Below are 12,854 nucleotides of genomic sequence, written 5' to 3'. Positions count from 1 at the left end.
CTCGTGACCAGCATGAGGCACAACGCACGAGGAACAGCTTCAATACAGTGAAATCAGCATTATAGCAGAACAGATGTAAAACAACTAACCCTGCTTTTCTCCTTCCACAGTCTTCATGTTAAATATAGCATCAAAAGAAAACCATTAAGAAAGAGAAACAAGCCATTTTAAATAAAATTCATAAGGATTCAGATATAAAAATCATACTCACAATCACTGATAATGAGATTGGGCCTCTGATTATCCACCAGATCCAGCTGATGTTATTTAACCAACAGCTTTAGAAAAAGGAAACATATTATTATTTATAATGTATTATATATAAAGGCTTTAAGTGCTACCAATTTTTTTTATTATTATTATAGTTACAATTATTTATAAATAAATATAATGTCATTATAAACAATATAATATAAAGCCTTATGTTTAGTTTTATATACATGAATGTTTTTTTTTTTTTGAAGATTATTAGATTACATTTAACAAGAACATTTTGTCTGTCTTTCACACTGTCTGTTTTTTATAATTATTTGTGAAACTTTATAGTAATTTTTGAATGAAAACTTTTTTTTTAGTGCGTATCATTTCCAAAAACATTTATATTGCCGCTCAAAAGTTTGGGATCCGTAAAATTTTAAATGTTTTTCAAAAGAAGCTTCTTATGCACATCAAAGTTCCATTAATTTGATCAGAAATACACACAAAAAATTAGTGGTGGGCCGTTATCGGCGTTAACGTGCTGCGTTAACGTGAAACTCTTATCGCGCGATAAAAAAAATATCGCCGTTAATCTATTCTCAAATTTGGGTTGGGAGCTGGGTCTAAACTACGCAAGCTATGATGACTTTCACCTTGATAGTTTAATATGGTCGCGCGTTTAAGTCTCCTCCGCCAAAACACAGACGGGATCGCGTCGTCCTCCATTCATAAAAACCGAATCTACTATAGCGAAATGCCACGTAAATTCGTCGTTTTTTGGATTCATAAATCAAATGTTGGTCAGTCACTTAATTCAAATCGCGATATGGACTAGTGTATGTGAAAACTGAAATGCAAAAAGACCGTTTTAATATGAATCCGATATGTTCCGTTTGCCTAGCTGTATGTATGCATTGCGGAGACGAGCTTTTACTACACGCATACTGAAACACACGTGACGCTCCCGGTAATTTTTGGCATTTGCATCTCACATGAACAGATAAACTCAATCTCCCAAACTGCTGTGAGTGTCACTTTTACCGTTTCATTTGAGAAAACTAGCATCATATCATACTGTATACACAGAAACTTCTCGGCAACCTGTCAAAATAAAAGTACGGTGTAACATGTAATGGACTGGGTAGGTGTTGACGTTAAAAAAAAACACAATCTAATAGGTAGAAAAAATAATTTAATTGTTAGTTAGTTAGTAAACACAAGTACATCTAATTGAACATAATTTATTTTCATCAACAAATTATCATAGAACAGCTTCATGAGCTTTATGATCCATTCTCAAAGACTTTAAGTCATTATTTGGGTAGCACACATATTCTGAATGCCTTCAGCAGAATTCAAATTAGCCATTTTAATCTAGATTAATTCCAAAATTTAATCTAGATTAATCTAGATTAAAAAGATTAATCTATGCCCACCCCTACAAAAAATACAATGTTATAAAATATTATTGCAATTTAAAATAGGTTTTCTATTTGAATATCACACAACCTTTCAGAAATCATGCTAATATGCTGATATCAATGTTAAAAACAGCTTAATATTTTTGTGGAACCTGTGATATTTTTTTTTAGTATTCTTTGATGAATAAAAGTTAAAAAGAACAGCATTTAATCAAAATAGAAATCTTTTCTAACAACGTAAGTCTTTACTATCACTTTTGATCAATTTAACATCCTTGCTCAATGAAAGTATTAATTTTTAAAACTTTGAACAGAAGTGTATTGTGTTACAAAATATTTTAAATAAATTATATTTCTCAAAGAATCCTGAAAAAAGTATCAGTCCCCCCCAAAAAGTATATTAGAATGATTTCTAAAGGATCACGTGACACTGAAGACTGAAATGAATGCTGAAAATTCAGCATTGCACCAAAAGAATAAATTATATTTGAAAGTATATAACAATAGAAAACCACTATTTTAAATTGCAATATTTCACAATATTACTGTTTTTCCTGTATTTTTAATCAAATAAACGCAGCCTTGATGAGCAAAAAAAAAAAAAAAAAAAAGACTTCTTAAAAAACATTTAAAAACTTACTTATCCCAAACTTTTAAACAGCCTTTTAACTCTTCACACAAATAATTTTCTGTATTACAGTACACGCAAAGCTTCTTTTTAAAGTGTCAATCAGAAGTAAAACAGGCACCTACCTTTTATTTTCATACAATGTTTTGACAACAGTCCAGGGAATCACAAACAATAAAGGAGTTCCTGAATGAGTTAATTGGAGAATTAATAAATCATGACATATTGCTAAAGAAAATAAAAATGAAAGAGTATTTTTATGTAGTAAAAACAACCTCACCCCATCCTATAATCATATATTTCTTTAGAAGTCTTTTCCTGGTCAGAACTGCAGTGAACAGCAGTGTGTGGAGGAATATCGCCTCCACTAACAGCCAGAAGTAATTACACCCCACGAAATATTCCAGCGACACCTTTGAGGCCTTGCAGATGAATGAAATCTGGAAGGTTGACATTTATATTACTGCTTTTGTCTTGGCTTTTTGTTTTTTGAAATAACATGTTCAGATGTAATCAGTGTAACGCAAGTTACAAAATAATATTACTTTTTCCAAGTAACTAGTAAAGTAACGCATTACTTTTTAATTGACAAGAAAATTACTCTTTCAAATAAGAAATGCCAGTTACTTTTTTCCCTATTTATTGATTAAAAGCTCTAATGTCCCCATGTTGAGAGAAATCATGAGTAAGATGTTACTTTAGTTCTAGAATAAATGTGAACATGGATTAATTCATCTCACACACTAAAGAAACAGATGCAGTATTCCTCAAAATGAACAAAAATGGTGAAATTCAATGCAAACCTGCAATAATTAAATATGTTAAATAATAAAAATATCCTTTATGTATTTAATCCCATTTTATTAAGCAATGTCTTTGCTGCCGACCTTCGATGATGATATACGAAGCAAAAATGACTCAAAATAATCTAACATTTGTTTTCCTTTTTTTTTATTGCTGAAGATTTGACATTTTTTCTTCTGCGGTCTACTGTACAGACGTGAATTTACTTTTCTCTAAGCCTGAGGCTTTTGGTGTGAAAAGGCTTTTACATTTGCCAAAAATAGAACTTTTTATATTAAAAACAAACAAGCAAGCCCTGCCCAGATTTAAAAAGCAACGCAAAAGTAATGTAATTAGTTACTTTTTTAAGGAGTAACTCAATATTGTAATGCAGTACTTTTAAAAGTAACTTTCCCCAACACTGGATGCAATTCCTTGAAAAATTCCAAAAAAATATTTTAAAAAAATAGCAGTCGCATTAAATAATGTTTCTGTACCGTAGACTTTGTGTAGCTGTTCCATCCGTTCTCATCCCTGGGCAAGTTGGTATACGCAACTTGTAATATAACCTCTTTGATAATTACTGCTGTTGCTCTAAATATGAATGATACAAAGAGATTCATGTGGATGTAGTTCCTCGTACAGTGAAGCTTCCTGCAAAACAACAGGTAAGAATTATTTATTGCTTGGTCAGGGACAAATAAAATTAAGATATCAGATAACTGGAGCCAGCTCTGTGCTGGAACAGAACGAATGACCGGACAAGACAGAAAGGATTCTACTTGATCAATGAAAACAAAGCTTGGAAATGTAAGTGCAATAATAAATCCAATTATGTCAGTACAACGACAGGGAACATTGGTTAAAAGTAAACATAGTGAACAGGAGAGAATGTCTACATTCCAAATAAGACATTGGTTTGTCATCATCTGGCTGTGAAACCAGTGAGATTATGATTAAAGTGCTATGAGAAATAGTGAAGGAAAGCTATCTTGAGTTACCAAAAGGACCAAACACCGAACCCTGCAGAACAACACTCACCTCAGAAGACCCATGATCAGAACAGCCAAGCAAAGAGAGGAAAATGACAGCGAGTATCCTACAATGGACAAGACTCTCAGCACAGAATGCCGAAACACTTCTTCTTCCTGTGTATGCAGGATACTATTGTAAAAATGATTCTGTGACGGACACCATACTCGTAATGTATGGTAGCAATATTCACCTCGGACTTGAAAAAATTATCGTTTTCACACTCTGACTGATTTCTGATTTTCCAGGTCCCGTTGACCGTGCATTCCTTGTACACGTTTCCAGTAGCACCTGAAAATTACCACCACAATGTCTAATCAGAAAATTATACATTATCGAAAGTCAAAAAGTTTGAAATAATTACGTTTTTTTTAATGCTTTTGACTAAAGTCTCTTCTGCTTGCCAAGACTGCATATATTTGGTATATTGAACACAGTAAAATATTATTACATTTCAAAATAACACTTTTCTACAGTATGTGAGTAAATTGTAAAAGGTTATTTATTTCTATGATCAAGGCTGAATTTTTAGAATAATTTCTCTACTCTTCAGTATCACATGCAGACTTGGTGCTTTAGTTTTAGCTGTTGTAAATTACATTTGAAAATATATTACAACATAAAACGTTTTTTTTATATATATTTTAATATAGAAATATAGAAGAAATATGAAAAACCTTAGTATACATATTTGAATGTAAAGTTGAGGTCAAAGGTTTACACAAATGTTAATTATTTTACCAAAATAAGAGGGATCATACAGAATGCATGTTATTGTTTATTTTGAACTGACCTGAATAAGATATTTCACATAAAAGATGTTTACATATAGTCCTCAAGCGAACATAATAGTTGAATTTATAAAAAAAAAAAAAAATGACCCTGTTCAAAAGTTTACACCCCCTTATTCTTAACACTGTGTTGTTACCTGAATGATCCACAGCTGTGTTTTTTGGTTTAGTAATAGTTGTTCATGAGTCCCTTGTTTGCCCCAAACAGTTAAACTGCCTGCTGTTCATCAGAAAAATCCTTCAGCTCCCACAAATTCTTTGGTTTTCCAGGATTTCTGTGTACTTGGGGGGCATAACTTATTATAACTTATTAAGACATAACTTATTATGTCTTCTGGGAAACATGTAGCTATCTTCTGTAGCATCTGAAGGGCAGTACTAAATGAAAAAATTAGGCAAAATTAAGAAAAATTCACACATCTTCATTCTGTTCAAAACTTTTCACCCCCAGGTCTTAATGCTTTGTTTTTTTGAACCTTCTGTAATAGTTGCATATGAGTCCCTCAGTTGTCCTCAGTGTGAAAGGATGAATCTTAAAATCATACAGTCATTGTTGGAAAGGGTTCAAATACACAAAAATGCTGGACAACCAAAGAATTTGTGGGACCTGAAGGATTTTTCTAAAGAACAGCAAGTCGTTTAACTGTTCAGGACAAACTCATTAACAACTATCACTAAACAAAAAACACAGCTGTGGATCATCAAGTAACAACACAGTATTAAATCATTTTTAAAAATTCAACTATTATTTTCTCTTGTGGACTACATGTAAACTTCTTTCATGCGAAATATCTTATTCAGGTCAGTTTCTTCTGCTCACCAAGGCATGCATTTTGTATGATCCCTCTTATTTTGGTAATAATTAACATTTTGCAGATTCTGGAAAGGGGAGGTAAACTTTTGACCTATATTAATAGTAAATAAGTATGCATATTATACATATTATTTAATTATTCACATCAGAAATGGCAATTAATGATGCAATGATACAACTCAGTACGTTTTTAACTATAATAAGACAAAAAGTGTTAAACTAGAATTCAATAACTGACCTTTGATCCATGGTAAATAAGGAGGACAGGGTACAGACACGATCCCAGGAGATGAATGTGGCCAACAGGCAAAACCATCAAATGTTCCATTGCAGAAAATTCCTAAAGGGTGAGTTAATAATAACATATATATAATCTGTATTTAAATGTGACCCTGGACCACAAAACCAGTCTGAAGTAGCACGGGGTATATTTGTAGCAATAGCCAAAAATACATTCTGTGGGTCAAAAATGTCAAAAAATCATTAGGATTTTAAGTAAAGATATTTTGTAAATTTCCAACAGTAAATATATCAAAGCTTAATTTTGGGTTATTAATATGCATTGCTAATAATTACATTTGGACATTTATTTTTGCACCTTCAGATGCCAGATTTTCAAATAGTTGTATCTCAACCAAATATTGTCCTATCCTAATAAACCATAAATCAATGGAAAGCTTATTTATTCAACTTTAAGATGATATATAAATCTCAATTAAAAAAAAAAATGATCCTCATGACTGGTTTTGTGGTCCTGGGTCACAAATATTGAAATATATACACATTTCAACTGATTTCACTCACCAGTTCCAGTAGGGAAAGTGGCTTTCGAGTGGAATCGAGTGCAGTTTTCTTGATATTCACTACGTTTATAGATCAGATCATCCAGCATGGAGCCCATGACCTTTACAAAACCATAATACATGACATTTACTTGCTGTTAATGTGTGGATTTAGTGTGAATATTGCACACCGAGTCATAATGAGAGCTGATGGCACATTTTCAAACACAAGATGGCAGCATTTATAAATGTTCTGTATGCAGTTCTCTTTATATCTTTCTCTTTTTAGAAAGCTTTTAGACACCAACTTTGTTTTTAGAAGGCTCTAGTTTGAATCTTGTTTAATTAGGACTCAACTAATAACACCGCAGAGTGTTGTGCGCTTGCCATTGGAGGTGATATTAAACACAGTTTCATTTCTGCTACAATGAACAGATAAATATTTACATTCTTTCTAATTTACAGTGCCAACTGCTGAATATCAGTTGCTTGGATGCTTTCTTGTTACTCATTTGCAGATACTCTAAATACTGTACTGGGTTTAATATTTCTATGGTGTATTAAATAGGATTAGAGGTAATAAACACTGCTAAAGAGTACACTTTATTAACACAATGTATATGAACGGCGTAGCTCTTTATTTAAGATAAGTACTCTAGATGAGCAATACTTATAAATATGACTGCAGTATGTTTTACAAGAAGCATTCTGATATTTATACTGTATGAGGAAAAGCTACAAGAGGACTTTAAGCACATAAAAATGAGCTAAAAGGATTAAATCACTATTATAAATGACCACCGTCCTCCTCATCTGACAGCAGATGTACAAATCTAAAGGATTTACTGGACAAAATACTACTGATTTTAATAATCAGAATCTCACTTTTGTTTACAATATGATTTGCGATCATGTTACTACATACTGTACTCACTCAAAAAAAAAAAAATGCTTTTCTTACTTAGATTTTTGTCTTGTTTCCAGCCAAAATATCTACAAATTTTTAAATCAAGAAGGTTTTTCTAGACAAGTCAAAATTAAGTGAGTTTCTGCTTAGAACAAGCAAAATAATCTGCCATTTTTTAGCAAAAAAAACTTATTTCAAAGAGAAAACAAGATTATTTTTCTTTCCCCATTGACAGATTATTTAGCTTGTTTCAAGCAAAAATGCACTTAATTTTGACAATACTTTTTACTCGTCTAGAAAATCCTTTTTGATTGAAGAATTTTTAGATATTTTGGCTGGAAACAAAACAAAAAAATCTAAGCAAGAAAAGCATTTTTTGCAGTGTGTTTAATTTAACATTCAAGATTTGCTCAGAACTTTCACCTAAATGTTAAGGAATCCTAAAAATATCATGTCTGCACAGACGGGGAGGGTTATAACTTTCTCCATTGCACAAAACTGTATATGCTGACATTTGACACAATTGTGAAAGTGACCAACATGCACACTTTCATATTTTAGAGTTGTTAATCTATCTTTTGTGCATAGTTTTAATCATTTCAATAATTATGTTTTTTTTTTTAAAAAAAGCTTTTTTTATTTTTATTTTAAAGCTTAAATTGAAATGTGGTTTCAGTTTATTAACAGCAACTAAAATGGTTACTAAAAAAGCACTATGCTATATTTTCACGAGCTATAATGGCAGCTTGCAAAACTGTCCACCATTTTCAGCCTCTTTTATACCTTTTAATAAATTGCGGTGCATTAAAAATGTTTAATCATATTATAAATGTTTGAGAGACCTTTACACAAATCACATGCAGATTATCATGTCTGGAGCATATTTTGCAATGTTTCTCCAACGATGCCGAACTCTCTCTCTCTGCGCTAATCTCCAGAGATTCATGTCTGTCTGCTAAACTTTCAGGGTATGTGGATTTATACGAGAGCTTAAACAACAACATATGGGCAGAGATATGCCTAGGTATCTGTTGATAATAATATCAAGATATAGCATTTGATATATGATATAAATTTGGTGTACAAACAACTTTTTCATCAAAATTGCTCAACATTTTTAAATAATTACAAAACAAAAAACTGAGTAAAACATTGAAATAAACATGCAATTTTGAAGTAGAAAAACTGAAATCATATTTTCTTGTAAAACATATTTCAATAATGTCTGCATAATTTATGTTCCAATAATTTACAACTTTGAAAAACTTCTACTTTTATTATTTTATCAACTGCAAGTTACTTTTATGCCAAAACAATGTTAGTAAGTTTCACAAATAATGAATTTGAATACATTTGAATTAAACATTACATTTTGAAGTAAAAAACTGAATAGTATTTTCCTGTAAAAATTATTCAAATATTCAGCCAGAATCACAGAATCACTTAATAGAATGAAAAAAGAAACTCTTATTTTATTATTTGGTTTATTTTTAATGACTTTTATTCTTTTTATACTTAAAGTAACATTTTAAATGGTTTACAATAAGGTTCTATTAGTTAGTGTAAGTTAATGAACGATACATTTATTACACTTTTTACTAATCTTTGTTAATGTAAGTTAATAAAACTACAGTTGTTCATTGTTTGTTCAAGTGAGTTCACAGTGTATTTACTAATGTTAACAAACACAACTTGTGATTTTAATAATGCATTAGTAAATGCTGAAATTAACATTAAGATTCATTTTTATTGTAGAAGTATTGTTCATTTCTAGTTAACTATAATGTATTTTAACTAATGATCCTTACTGTAAAGTGCTACCTCTTTAACTAACTACACAACTGACTACAAAAAGTTGGTGTAAGAAAAAAATTACACATTTAGAAATTTCACAAATAATTGCAAAAAAGCAAATAATACACTGAACTGAAGTTGAAAGAATAAAATAGAATTTTCCTGAAAAACCAGCATATTAACTGCATTTTGCAAAGCTAAAAACTCTAAAATTAAACTTTTTCTAGACACATCTGAAGTCATTTGACAGAAATGTGTAGAAACTCTTATTTTATAATTTGGTTTATTTTTAGTTAACTTTTATTATTTTTGTACTTAAAGTTACTTTTTTTAACAGTAACACTTTAAAATAAGGTTTCATTAGTTAATGTTAATGTATTAAACAATGAACAATACATTTATTACACTATTTATTCATCTTTGTCAATGTTAATAAAAATATATTGTTTTTTCTAGTTTCATTTGACAGAGATGTGTAGAAACTCTTATTTTATTATTTGGTTTATTTTTAATTGACTGTTATTATTTTAGTACTTCAAGTTACTTTTTTAAATGGTAACACTTTAAAATAAGGTTCCATTAGTTAATGTAAGTCAACGCATTAACTAACATGAACAAACAATGAACAATACATTTATTACACTTATTATTACATGTTAGTTAATAAAAACAGTCGTTCATAGTTTGTTCATGTTAGTTCACAGTGCATTAACTAATGTTAACAAACACAACTTGTGATTTAATTAATGCATTAGTAAATGCTGCATTTAACATTAAGATTAATTTTATTGTAGAAGTATTGCTCATTCTTAGTTAATGTTAACTAATGCAGTTAACTAATGTTAAATAATGTAACATTGCAAAGTGTTACCTTTTTAACTGACTACCTACACTGAAATAAATTGGTGTAAGATTTGCTTTTAAACAATTTTCACTCTTCAATTGCTAGTAGATTTCACAAATAATTACAAAGAAATAGCAAGCAATACACTGAACTAAATTTTTCCTGTAAAACAGTGTATTGACTGCAGTTTGCAAAGCTAAAAAACTCTAAACTGAAACTTTTTCTAGACACATCTAAAATCATTTGACAGAGATGTATAGAGATGTACAGTATATGTGAATGTCACTGACTGACCTGACTGCTGTAGAGGAGCACGATAAGAGTCCAGCGCTGAACTCTGAGCGCCGCTCTTCTCCCCGCGAGCAGCATGAACACCATGAACACGGCTCGATATTCACCTGCCCATGAACGGAGCTCCAGCACGTCACGCCGCGTCCCTCAGGCCACCGCAGCTCCACTCACTCATAGCGTTTCCTGTCCTCACGCTGGATTTCCTGTTGATCATCCGATGCGGCTGCTCTGGTCTGGATGGGAGTGAGAGCCTCCGAGTTGACAGACTCCGGACCTTCTGTTGCCTAATCTCCAAATGAGAGCGACTGCGCTGTTTCACTCAGTCCTGCTTCACTTCTGGCCCTTCCCAGCCAATCAAGATAAGGCAAGAGATGGGAGCTTCACTGTTGCAGCTTATGAAACACAAAGCAAACAGACTTTAAAGACAATTTAGTTAGAGCATCTTAGCATTTTCAACAGTTTCACAGGTATTATTAAACATCAAAACTGTAGTAATATGAGAGAGAGAGAAACATTGGTCATAGATTCTGCTGCATTTTAATGCAGCCTGCAAAATATAAAATGCAAGAACAAATATTATTTCAAAAGGCTTTATCATTTAAAAAAAATGAAGTACGCTCTACAAAGGACACAAAACAGGGCCTAAAAATGAAATCACATTTAGCACATTATTACTTACTACTATTATTGCTATTATTATTAAAATAATAATTATTATTACTGTTATTATTATTTTTTTATCCAAAATATTTTTTTATTCAACCCAAAAATAAATAAATAATATATAAATGAATTAAAAAAAAAACGTAAAAAGAGGTGCTTATACTTAGAAAATGTTTAAGTTATATAGTTAAATATTATATGAGCTGTTTTGTTTCCTATTTCTTGAAAAGATGGTTGAATTTTAACCCTGTTACTAAAATATAGTAGATTTTATACCTTGATTTGTGTGATTAAATAATATAAAAATAAACAAAAACGAATTAAAACAACAACAATAAAAACTATTCCATTATGGCCAGTACAAGGAAACAGTACCAAGGTTGCAAACTTGTCTAAATGAAACTTTAACTTACTAAAAGCATGTTTTTGAACCAAATGTTGGTTTAAAATTAAATTTATTTGCAATTCAATTTTTGAGTTTGTGGACTGCAGTCAACACTACATTTCTAAATATTTAATGCTTTTAATATTTAATAAAATATTTAAACCCTAAATGTTAATAAAATGGAAAATCTAGCAGAGCTTAATTGAATATTACTATTATTTTTCATCCAAAGCATTTTTATGCAATAACCAAAACAAATAAACAAATGACTACAAATATAATGAATTTTAAAAAAGTACACAAATTACAGAAAGATCAGCAAGAGGTGCTTAATCTTCAGAAAATATTCAAGTGATATACTTAATTATTATATGAGCTGTTTAGTTTCCTATTTCTTGAAATTATGTTTGAATTTTAACCCTGTTACCAAAATGCAGATACATTTTTGTGTGATTAAATAACAGAAACAAAAACTATACCAGGAACAGTAAATGTTGCAAACTTTGTTTAAATAAAATTTGTTTTGAAAACCAAATGTTGGTTTAAAGCTACAGATAAATTTATATTTGCAATAAATTGAAGAAAAATATTAGTTTGAGTATTTTTTCTTGCAATAACTTCAGCAACAGGGTTGAATTTTTGAATTTGTGGACCGCAGTCAACACTAAATTTCTAAATATTTAATACTTCAATATTTAATACAATATTAAAACCCTAAATATTAATAAAATGGAAAATCTAGCAGAACTTAATTGAATATTAGTATTAGTATTATAATTACCATTATCAAAATAATCATAATAATAATCATTATTATTTTTATTCAATAACCAAAAACAAATAAATAATGAATTTTAAAAAAGTACAATTACAGAAAGACCAGCAAGAGGTGCTTAAATATTCAAGTGATGTAATTAATTATTATATGAGCTGTTTTGTTTCCTATTTCTTGAAATGATGTTTGAATTTTAACCCTGTTACCAAAATGTAGATTTGAAACCCTGTTTTTTAGTTTTGTGTGATTAAATAACATTAAACATTTTTTTTAATTAAAATAACAGAAACAAAAACTACAGCAGAAACAGTAATAATGTTGCAAACTTTGTTTGGATAAAACTTCTTTTGGAACCAAATGTTGGTGTAAAGCTACTGATGAATTTATATTTGCAATAAATTGAAGAAAAATATTAGTTTGACTATTTTTTCTTGCAATAACTTCAGCAACAGAGTTGAATCTTTGAGTTTGTGGACTGCAGTCAACACTAAATTTAAAAATATTTAATACTTTTAATATTTAATAAAATATAAAAACTCTAAATATGAATCAAATCTAGCATAACTCGTAGTATAGTTTTCCCATTATCCTATATGTCATGTTAGACAATACTTGAAAAAAAAACACACACATTTATTAGTGCAATGCTTTAAAAGCCGTACCACGTTAAACATATACACAATAAAGCACTGTTATGAGCCAGCCATCAACTAAAAGCCTCTGGGTTAGTCTTCAAGCTAAGCTCA

At 30.3% G+C, this 12,854-nt stretch overlaps 1 protein-coding gene across 1 annotated transcript; it reads right to left on the bottom strand.

The window, feature by feature from the left end:
- Positions 1-178: 178 nt before the first annotated feature.
- Positions 179-10,657, bottom strand: glp2r (glucagon-like peptide 2 receptor). Its single transcript, XM_073828821.1, has 9 exons — positions 10,289-10,657; positions 6,472-6,571; positions 5,906-6,007; positions 4,256-4,353; positions 4,072-4,178; positions 3,528-3,684; positions 2,528-2,687; positions 2,373-2,433; positions 179-278 (listed from the first exon to the last, which is right to left on the bottom strand). The coding sequence occupies exons 1-9, from the start codon at positions 10,370-10,372 to the stop codon at positions 179-181; spliced, it is 969 nt and encodes a 322-aa protein (XP_073684922.1). The 5' UTR covers positions 10,373-10,657.
- Positions 10,658-12,854: the final 2,197 nt, after the last annotated feature.

Source organism: Garra rufa, chromosome 22, assembly GCF_049309525.1.
Source record: "Garra rufa chromosome 22, GarRuf1.0, whole genome shotgun sequence".
In the NCBI taxonomy this organism is placed as follows: domain Eukaryota; kingdom Metazoa; phylum Chordata; class Actinopteri; order Cypriniformes; family Cyprinidae; genus Garra; species Garra rufa.
The sequence above is the reverse complement of the archived record's forward strand: the minus strand, read 5'-3'. Positions and strand labels throughout refer to the sequence as shown.